Source organism: Sceloporus undulatus, chromosome 5 (assembly GCF_019175285.1).
Source record: "Sceloporus undulatus isolate JIND9_A2432 ecotype Alabama chromosome 5, SceUnd_v1.1, whole genome shotgun sequence".
Taxonomy (NCBI): domain Eukaryota; kingdom Metazoa; phylum Chordata; class Lepidosauria; order Squamata; family Phrynosomatidae; genus Sceloporus; species Sceloporus undulatus.
The window spans coordinates 1848418-1859777 of record NC_056526.1 but is presented as its reverse complement, the minus strand read 5'-3'; the positions used below and the strand labels follow the sequence as shown (position 1 = coordinate 1859777).

Genomic DNA, 11360 nt, shown 5'->3' with positions numbered 1-11360 from the left:
AAGAAGGGCCCTCCAGTCCAACCCCATTCCGCCATGCAGGAACTTTCCATCAAAGCATCCCCATTGACAGATGGCCACCCAGACTCTGTTTAAAGACCTCCATTACCCTCCTGAAGCAATGCATTCCACTGTCAAACAGCCCTTACTGCCAGGAAGGTCCTCCTAATGTTGGGCTGGAATCTCTTTTTCTGGAGCTTGCATCCATTGCTCTGGGTCCTATTCTCTGGAGCAGCAAAAAAAAAGCTTGCTCCATCCTTAATGTGACATCGCTACAAATATTTAAATAGGACTGTCATGTCCCCTCTTAATCTTCTCATCTCCAGGCTAAACAGACCCAGCTCTCCTCAAAATAGCAATAGCAAGTACACTTCTATACCACTTGTCAGTGCACTTAAGCACTCCCTAAGTGGTTTACAATATGTAAGCCAATTGTCCCAACAAACTGGGGCAACTCATTTTAGCAGCCTATGGAAGGATGCAAGCCTGAGTCAACTTTGAGCCCCTTGTTGGTATTGAACTCACAACCTTGTGGTTTGTGAGTAAGTGGCTGCAGTAGCAGCATTTAACCACTGTGCCACCTGGGCTCCAGTTTCTCAATGTCCTTTTTGAATTGTGATGCCCAGAACTGGACACAATATTATTCCAGGTGGGGCCTGACCAGAGCAGAATAGAGTGGCACTATGACTTCCCTGATCTAGGCACTATTGATGCAGCCTAGAATCACATTGGCCTTTTTAGCTGCCGCATCACACTGTTGAATCATGTTCAATTTGTGGTCTACTAGGACTCCTAGATCCCTTTCACACATATAAGTCTCCTCAAGCCAGGTGTGTCCCATCCCATATTTATGTACTTCATTTTTTCTACGTAAGTGCAGTACTTTGCATTTTCACTGTCGTATGGTTGCATTTCTTCCTGTTGCACTCACTGCATGGTTGAAGATTAGACTAGATAACCATTAGGAATCCCTTCCATCTCTAAGATTCTGTGATCTCAGGGAGTAATGAATCTGCTCCAGGTTGTTTCCTGAACCACAAAGGATGTGCTAACCAAATTCCAGAACCCGCCCCACAAAATGTATACACTGGAACATCTCTTTGGAGCTAGTCAAAATTTGGGATGGTTGATGGGAACCTTCTAGTGCCATGGGACTGAAGCCATGGAGGCAAGTGGATGATGGGGTTTTCAGCCGGGCAGCAAATCCATCCTGGATTTCAGGTCAAACTTTGACAGAGTTATCCAAGAGGCTGTAAATCTAGTTCCGACGCCATTTTGAGAGGGTCTACAGAGGAAGTAAGCCAGCATTGTGCAATGGTTTGAGCGTTGGACTATGATGACTATGACTCTGGAGACCAGGGTTCAAATCCCAACTCATCCAAGGAAACGCACTGAGTGACCTTAGACAAATCGCACTCTCTCAGCCTCAGAGGAAGGCAATGGCAAATCTCCTCTGAGCAAATCTTGCCAAGAAAACCCCATGATAGGTTTGCCTTAGGGTCACCATAAGTTGGAAACGGCTTGAAGGCACACAACAACAACACTGATGACCTATTTTCCTAATATCAAAAAGGGGGATCTCTCTCAGTCTCTCAACTGCTCTCCATCTCTCTTGCAGAATGACATCTCTGAGAAAGAGCAAAGATGGGGGGCCAAAACCATTGAAGGCTCCGGCCGAGGAGAACACATTGAGTGAGTCCTTTCTCTCCTTTTCCCTGCCTTCCTTTGCTATACAAGCAATCTCTGTTATGGACTCTCCAGCGCCTGTCCAATGGAAGCCAGGCCCACCTCTTGCAGGAATGGGACACTTCAGGCCCTGGAGCCACATCCTGCCTGGCTTGGCTCACAATGTGGACCTGGCTGGCTTCCCAGGGGGGCCATGTCTTCTTCCCCGTGGCACCATCACTTAAAGGTTGGGCATGCGACTGGAGAGACACACAGAGAGAATCTGTCCATTTGTCTGTCTATCTGTCCTTCCTTCTTTTCTCCCTTCACCTACTTCCCTATCTAACTACTGATCCAACTGTCTGTCTGTCTTTCTGTCTGTCAGTCCCCCTATCTGTCCGTCCGTCGATCCATCCATCTATCCACCCATCTTCTCTCTTTCTCCTTTCATCTGTTCATCTATCATCTATTTATCCAACCATCCATCCATCCACCCCTCCCTCCCTTCCTCCCTTTCTTCCTCTATCTGTCTGTCTGTCTGTCTATCCCCCCTCTCTCCTTTCATCTATCCATAATCTGTCCCTCCCTCCACCCACATCCCTCCCTCCCTCGCTCCCTTCCTCTACCTATTTCCCTACCTAACTACCAATCCATCCATCCATCCATCCATCCATCCATCCATCCATCCATCCATCTTCTCTCTCTCCTTCCATCTACCCATCCATTATCTATTTTTCTGTCCATCCATCCATTCTTCTATCTTATCATTCATCTATCCATCCCCTCTCCTTCCATCTATCTATCCATCATCTATTTATCCGTCCACCCATCCATGCTTCTGTCTTATCATCCATCTATCCATCCTCTCTCTCTCCCCTTTCATCTATCTACCCATCCATCCATCCATCCATCCACCTGGTTAGCCCTGCCTCCCTCCCTCCCTCAGCTTACAATACCAATTAAAACACAATATAGCCGAAACAGTATATCATACAAACATTTTTATTTTTTTAAAAAGAGCCTGCTAAGTTTCCAGACGCTGACTCTCTTGGAGAGGCTCCAACATGTCAATATCCTCCCTGAAGAGTGTTGGACATGATCTGTTTTAAAAACATTCTCTCCCAACCATTCCTAGTTTGTGATGGAGAGAAATAGCTCCTTCTTTGTGCTGAGATGCGATCTCTCTTGCTATCAAAACCTCAGTTGCTGAGAGAGGCATAGATGAAGTGCAGCAATGCTCCAGTGTTTCTGATGGAGCATCTTCCTTGAAATTCATGGGCTGGCCTTGAGTCAACAGGGGACTTGAAGGCACACACACACACACACATACACACACGCACAACCCTATTTGAAGCTGACCTGAGGCTCTTCTTGCATGTTGTCACATCGGTGAATGTCATGCAATGCAGTTTGCATCTGGCAGGAAAAGGAAGTGGCTCCTCCATTGAGCGCTTTGCTAAATAAGGGTTTTTGGAGGCCATGCGCACACCAGCGCACCCAAAGCAAAGCCCCAGGAGATGTTCCTACCACACAACTACAGAAATATAAAAAGCCAAAATGCAATGATCACACGTTGTTATCAGTGGCAATTTCTCCAAAAGAACAAGATGCTATTTTCTATGAGTTCAGGAATGGTTCATTTAAACAACAACAACAACAACATATTTCTTACCTGCCTCTCCTCATGGATTGATTAAAGAGTGATTTTGGTCCATTAACTAGCAGCCCAATCCAGTGGTTCAAATCTCAACTCATGATGCATCTATGCTGCAGAAATCCCAAGAATGATTTGTTGCTGTTTATTGCCTCTTTATTGTCTGCTTATTCCTGGGATAATGGCGCTTTAATTGCGATGTGTGTGAAAATGTTAACTGCGTTTGTGCGATTTTTACAAGACAATCGCTGTTAAAAAACCCGATTTTCCCCATGTGATAACGTCCTTAGGAGACTTTATACATAAACAAGATTTTAAAATCTGGATGTTGTTTGTCAGACGCTTCGGAGTGAAAGAGAAATAATGTGAAAATAATCCAAACGGAAAGCTCCTTTGCACTATTGGAATTTAGTGAAGGTAAAAAGGAGCTGGTTTTGACAACATTGCGTTTGGGTTATTTCTCTTTTGCACAAACGTCGTCTGAAAAACATCCTGCAAGTGTGGGCTTTCCCAACTTTCTGTTAACCTCGAACATCGTCTGAAAAACAACCAGCAAATGAGAGTCGTTTTCAGTTTAAATTCAGTTTCTGCACAGAATTCATCTTGGGTGTGACATCTTGCATTTCTTGCGCTCTCTCTCTCTCTACACACACACACACACACACACACTGTATATCCAATGCTGGAGAATTCTGAGCGTGACTTTGCTTGCAGGGGAAATAAATGCAATGGTCCTGTCATTACTGCAGTCTCTTGGGTCTCCTTTCTTGGAGGCTCAGATGCAGCTGTCACATGGATGTCTTCTACGTCGCATGCAATTGACATCTCTGGTTCCTTTTTCAGTCCTGAAAGGAGAAGAGTGAGCAAGCCTTTTCCTTCCTCCTTCTGAGACCTCCTTTTCCGATTCTTCTCTTGCTGTTTACTTACAGAAATGCACCAGTCTCTTCCCTATTTAAAAAGAGCCAAGCTGCGACGGCTCCTTTGGAAAGAGAGCATGATCTCACATCTCTGCCTTTGGCTTCCTGTTTTCCTCTTTATTGGTTTTGCTTCTGCTCAACTTACCTTTCATATTCTTCCTTCTGCTCCCTTGGTCTTTGGAGTTTATCAAATGGAGGAGTTTGGGAGTTTAACCCGTGAATATCTCAGAAAAACTGCGTAATTACGCCAAACAATTTCGCACAAAACCTGCCATTAACATGCATCTTTTTACTTTTGGGATTTTAGAGACAATGCATTCCTGATGTTACTTTATTTGTGCAATTGCTTTTGATAATCATTCACGCAATTATTCACCATTTTTGCTTTTTTGCGGGATGCTTTAAATGTGCTTTAATCTCTCTTTAATGCTGAAATTAGCCCCAGTGTGATAAAGCTGGTGCCTTCCAGCTCTTGTTTGGTGCGATTTATTTGGTTTGGTTTTTATCCCACCTTTGTAAGCCCCAAGACAGTTTACAAGGCAGATTAAGTACCATGTTTTTGTATTGCCACTTATGGCCACCTGGTTGTTTGTTATTTGAACATTTTTAGTATCATATTTAGTGCACACACTTACATAGAGAAACTCCAAAAATATACAGTCCAACCGTGTAAACATACAATAATCGTGAATTATAGAAAAGTCTAATTTTTCCAAAAGAAAAGCCTAATTTCTTCAGCCCTTTCCTTCCTGATTTTCTCCAACTATGTTATGGTAATACAGTTTTCTCTAAATTACATCAATCATCTCTTCCATTCCTCTATATATCAGATCTATAATTCCCATGTCTCTGCCTTGTTGTTTTACTCGGTGTTTCCCAAACTTTGGTCTTCCAGATGTTTTGGACTTCAGCTCCCAGAATTCCTGAGTGTTGGCCATCCTGGCTAGGACTTCTGGGCGCTGAAGTCCAAAACACCCAGAGGACCAATGTTTGGGAATCGCTGCCCATCATCTGTAAAAGGTCTTTAAACAAAGGCTGGATGGCCATCTGTCAATGGGGATGCTTTGATGGAGAGCTCCTGCATGGCAGAAGAAGAAGGGGCTTGGACTGGATCAGGGCCCTTGGCGCCTCTTCCGACTCTAGGATCCTATGATTTTATGACTCTAATATTTCATGGGGTATTTCACTTTTCAAAAGAGGAAAAACCAAGATGGTTGTGTCTCCCTGCATGGCAGAATGGGGTTGGACTGGATGGCCCTTGGGGTCTTTTCCAACTCTATGGTTCTATGGAGCCCCAAACCCTCAACTTGAAATAGAGGCTGGAGTGGGACATGATTCTGGTGTCTCCTTCTCAAGCCCTCCTCACCGCTTTGTCTCCTCCAGCATCCATGCGCTACGAAGCAAGGTTTCTGAGGAGCATGAAGTTCTCAAGAAGAAGGAGTTGGAGACGGCACCCAAGGCTTCCTATGGCTACGGGGGCAAGTTCGGAAAAGAGCAGGATCGCATGGACAAGGTGCGCAATGGGTGGGGTTGCGTTGCTCTTTGTCCAGTTGTTGGGACCTAGAATGTGTGCATGCAGGGTTTTGCATGGTTGCAATGGGCCCAGAGCCTCTTCAACACTGGGATTTGGATTCCTTCTCCAAAGAGTCCCTGGCCAGAATCCTGCTGGTGTAAATACACCTTTGGAAGTGGCTGGGCATTTTAGTCTGATGCAGAACAATCCCACTGGGTTTGAGTTTCACAGATGTGGAGTTGCACAGGTGCAGGGAAATGCGCATTCTCAGCTGATGCCTTTCTGTCTCTTTCTGCTGAAATTAACTCTATGTCTTTGTCATTTGCCCGTTTGGTGGACACTCATGTTGCACATTTGGGGGTTTGCTCAGTTGTGCGATTCTCCCATTCAGCACAAGGTTTGTGTAGCACATACACAAGGGCATATGAGGATTTGTGCTAGGCTATCTTGATGCAAATAACTTGCATGACTGCTTCTTCTACTGCTGACCAGCGCTAGTATTAATAACCATAATGCTAAACAGTAGTACTAATAGTGCTTTGTTGTAGTAGTAGTATTAATAGATTACTAGTTACTAGCAGTATGTGGTAATGTGTTGTTTTTGCTGCTGCTGCTGCTGCTGCTGTTGTTGTTGTGTGTCTTGAAGTGATTTCCAACTGTTGGTAACCCTAAGGTAACTCTATCATAGGGTTTTCTTGGCAAGATTTATTGACAGGAGGTTTGCCATTGGTGTTCTCTGTGATTTGCCCAAGGGCACCCAATGGGTTTCCATGGCTGAGCTGGGATTCGAACCCTGGTCCCCGGAGTCCCTGTCCAACACGCAAACCACTACGCCACATTGGTTCTTGATTATTATCTATTATCTATCTATCTATCTATCTATCTATCTATTATTATTATTATTACAAATTTCCTTGTCGCTCTCTCTGCTACAATCTTTTCAACATCACTCTAAGATCCCTAGTTAGTTATCTATATTGCTTTGTAACACTCTTGTATTCCCTCTAATCTCCTTTTAGTCCTCAAAACCTGCTGTAGCTAAAGCTCCACATCTTAAACGTGAATATTATTCTATGACCGCTGAGGGTCTCCTTTGGCTTTGGCCTCTGGACAGAATGGAGGTCTTGACTGACAGCTGTCTTTCTCCCTTTTCCAGAGTGCTTTGGGCCATGAATACGTTGCTGAGGTTGGGATGCACTCTTCCCAGACAGATGCAGCCAAGGGTTTCGGAGGGAAGTATGGAGTGCAGAAGGACCGAGCCGACAAGGTCCGTGGCCATGGATTTCCTCTTAACGTCCTCATTGCAACATCTTCTGCTAACCAGCCATCAATCCACTTTTGGGGGGGGTTTGGATAGCACTTCAACTCCCATGGCTTCATCCTTTGGAATCCTGGAATGTATAGTTTGCTGAGGTCCTTAGAAATACCTGCTATAGAGCTCTAGCATTCTAGCTTAAGATTATAAAGCAGAGCTCTCTAGCAGAAAATTGTAAATGCTCCTTCATGGAACCACAGATCCCAGGGTGCTATGAGATGGAGCCATGGCAATTAAAGAGGGATCGAAGTGTGGATATGCCTGGATTATAGGGATATTACTGGGATATACCAGTTCATTGTGCATCTGCTTTTTCAACCTTAGCTCTGTTCTTTCAGCGTTGAAGGCAGTTGTGAATTAACCAGTGATGTATCTATCCTGGTTTGTCGCTACCTTTGCTTATAGCTAGGAAATACACTTAACAGCAAGCAGAGTTTGGCAAATATATACGCATTATTCAAAGATATAGCCGTGTTACGCGTTTATCAAACGGGAGGAATTTCTCTTAAATTTGAATGAAAAGAAAGTGGGGCCAGAACGCATTCACTTAAAGTCACTAGTTTCGCGCAATTACGTGAATGCAAATTGCATTTGTACTGGCTCTCCATTGCCCAAAAATAGCATGCCATTTGCCCGAATTTGCGTGTGGTAGTCTGTTACACAGTAACGTGAAACCCCATGATTGAGTTCGGACTGACTTCCCATTGCCCGAATTTGCGTGTGACAGTCTGTCACGCAATAACGTTAAACCCCAGGATTGCATTCAGATTGCCACTGGATTATACTTCCCATTTCTCTTGTCTGATAAGCGCCTTGTAGAATCAGTATGCAAAGGGATCTTGTAGCACCTTTCAGACTAAGGAGTTTATCACACAAAGGAGGTCGGGAGTTTATCCCATGAATATCCTGGAAAAATCACACAATTACACAAAACAATTTCATACAACGTCGCACAAAAGCCACCATTAAAATGACCAGAAAGAAGCATTAATGCACATCTTTTTACCTGCCATTTTTGCTTTATTGGCAGAATGCTTTAAATGCACTTTAATCTCTCCTTAATGCTGAAATTAGCCCCAGTGTGATAAACTCCTAACTGAAAGAAAGAAATGGGGAGCATGAGCTTCTTTCCAAGACTTCAGTCTACTTCCTCAGATGCATTTAGTGGAATGGAAACCAAGGACATACATATACATACACACACACACACACACACACACACACACACACACACCATTGGTATATGAGGAGGTCAATTCAAATTTAAGATCCTTTGGTATGGCAGAGTTTGAAGCAGCATCAAAGTAGATTATCTCTGCAGTGTGGATGCAGCCTTAGAGAATGTCAGCTGTCGGCTCCCATGTCTATGATGAACCCACTCTGGGTTTTAGCCCGAACTGTAAGAGTGCTCCCCAGTCCCATCCTGGCCCCATTGTCCCCTTCCTTAATACCAGTGTCTACCTCTTCCGCTGCCTTTATGGAGATCGTAAACAACGAGGGGCAGGGACTGTATTTTTAAAATTGGGGACAAAAATGGCAGCCAAGAGCCATAACTGGGTGCCTCTCGCTCTCTTCTCCGCAGTCTGCGCTTGGCTTTGACTACAAGGGCGAAGTGGAGAAGCACGCCTCCCAGAAAGGTGAGTTTCCAAAAGCCCCACAGTTTCCATGTCCAGAAAAGGATGACCCAAATGGCCTGGAAGGTCTGGAAACCATGGAGCCCTATGAGGAGAAACCTGGGGAGCTGGGGATGTTTAGCCTGGAGAAGAGAAGGCCAAGGTACTGCACTTAGGGCAAAAAAAGGCAAAGGAAAATGAAATGCACAAATATAGGATGAGGGACACGTTACGTGAGGAGATTTATACGTGTGAAAGGGATCTAGGAGTCCAAGTAGACCATAAGTCGAACATGAGTCAACAGTGTGATGCTGCAGCTAAAAAGGCCAATGCGATTTTAGGCTGCATCAATAAAAGTATAGTGTCCAGATCCAGGAAAAGCATAGTGCCACTCTGTTCTGCCTTGGCCAGGCTTCACTTGGATGTTGACCATAGAAATGTGCTGGAGGACTTACAGATGCCTAGAGAAGAGTCTTCTCTAGGAATTTCTAGGTCATCCAGTGCAACTCTATGGTCAACATCCACATCACCAGACGCTTGACCATGGATGGTTGGGACCTACAAAGACCTAAAGAAGAGATCTCTCAAGGAATTTTATGGTCAACATCCAATGAAGTTGGCCCTAGAGTTGTGCTGGAGGACCTACAATGCCCAGAGGAATGCTCTCTCAAGCCCTCCCGTGCGATTCTGCTGAAAGTGGTCCACAAAGTCAAGCAGGAGGATCGAAACTCCCAGAGGAACATAGTCATCAAACCCACAAATTGTCAAAGCCTACAAAAAACCAAAGCTGCAAATGTAGAAGTAGAGAAACACTGAAAGGCTTCTGAGGTCCAAAACACACGGCAGAAATAATCCAGTTTTGGACCGCATTAACTGCCTGGATCAATGCTAGCTAGGAATTCTGGGATTTGTTGTTTTGCAAGCCATTTAGTCTTCTGTCAGAGAGCTCTGGTGCCGCAATAAACTAAAGTTCCCAGAGTTCCTAGCACTGAGCCAGGGCAGTTAAAGCGGTCTGAAACTGGGTTATTTTCTGCAGTGTGTTTTGGACCTCTGAGTTTCTGGGAATGGGAGTTCCTTAACTGTCTGTTTTGAGTTATGGATGGAAAAAAAGAGCATTTTCCACGTTTTTGTGGCAGGAAAGAAATGTGGTTGGCCAAAATAATATTTGAGCAATTTATTAGAGTTATGTTTATGATTTTGGACGGGGATTTTGATAAGTAGCAAAGAAGGTGCAACTGATGGGAAGCCTTGTTCTTCGGTTGTAGTTTTATTACCTTTTCGTGGGACGGGGGTGTTGTAAGTGTTTGTAAGGAGGTCTGTTTGTATATCTCTGTGTACTTCTGTAGGTGTATATATGTATTTTTTTGTTTCGTTGTGTATGTGTTGCTGTTTTGTAATTTTCAAGATGCCTGTTTTAAAATTTCAGCAAGTATATTTTAAACCCCAGAGAAACAAACTTCTGTTTGAGGTTCCGGATCCTCTTGCTCAATAGATGCTGAGCTGCAATGTTTGTCTGGGTCTCTTTTCTTTCCATCCGTGGGGGAGGTGGGTAAGAAATAAATGCATCATTGGTCTTATTAAGTGTTGCCACGTCTTTTCCCGGCTGCAGATTTTCCGTTGGTTTCGGGGGAAAGTATGGCGTGCAGAAGGGACCGCCAGGACAGATCTGCCTTGGCTGGACCCCAAGGGAGAGGTGAAGCCCCTGAGTCTCAGACAGGTAGGTGCCCACGCTCCTCTCCAGGTGCATCTACACGGGAGAAGTAACGCAGTTTGACACCGCTTTCATTCTGAATCATGGAATCCTAGCGTTGGAAGAGGGCCATCCAGCCCAACCCGTTCTGCCATGCGGAACTCACCGTCAATCTGGGACTGGTAGTTCTGCAAGGACTTTGCCACCAGCCCTTCCCCATTTCACTGTCGGTAAAGAAATCAGACACAGCCAGCCATCTGGGGATGGACCATTTATGACCCCTGGTCAACTCAACTGATACTTGGTCAATACAACCGACAACGGACTAGGCAAGTCCGTTCCTTTTACAGACAGAGACAAACAAGCAGGAAAACGGATGGTTGGTTCATCACAGCTTGGCTGGTTAACCATCTCTGCCTCGATTTAGTTTGGATTTTTCTACTGGCAATAGTTAACATTGCAGTTCCTGAGGGAAGAGCCAGATTGACTTTAGGTCTAACCTAGTAAGAATTCTCCTGTTTAATCCAACACCAAAACGCTCCTTGTGTTTGCATGGGTGCGCAAGCAATGTCTCTCAGCACATAGGAAGAATCCCCTTGCAACCATCCTTTGGTGGTTTTCAAGCTTCTGAACGATTTTTCCCCATTCTAAACCATCAAAATGCCTTTCTAATATTAAGGCGCATCTACACTGTAGAAATAATTGCAGCTTGACATAACTTTAAATACTTTAGCTCCATCCTCCAGAATCCTGGATTTGTAGTTTGGTGATGTGCCAAGAGCCACTCTTTGGAGAGAAAGCTAAAGACCTGGTAAACTCCAAATTCCAGGGTTTCCATAGGATGGAGCTACAGCACTGGGTTTAAGCTTCCTCACTTTTGCCTGAGAACAGGAATGGGAATTGTTTAGTTCTCTAAAGTATTTTTGACTATAAGCTCCCAGCTCCCTTAGCATTGCATTGACTTTAGGGGCTGCTGAGGAATTGCTGAACGATATC

General features: G+C 44.5%; 1 protein-coding gene across 2 annotated transcripts in view; it reads left to right on the top strand.

Annotated features, from left to right (window-relative positions):
- Positions 1–11360, top strand: part of LOC121932071 (src substrate cortactin-like) — a 36263-nt gene that overhangs the window by 6976 nt on the left and 17927 nt on the right. For both annotated transcript variants that reach the window (XM_042470379.1, XM_042470378.1), the window contains exons 3-6: positions 1616–1689; positions 5617–5746; positions 6903–7013; positions 8644–8698. In XM_042470379.1, coding sequence (XP_042326313.1) covers positions 1616–1689; positions 5617–5746; positions 6903–7013; positions 8644–8698 — 370 coding nt within the window. The remainder of the gene's footprint in view (positions 1–1615; positions 1690–5616; positions 5747–6902; positions 7014–8643; positions 8699–11360) is intronic.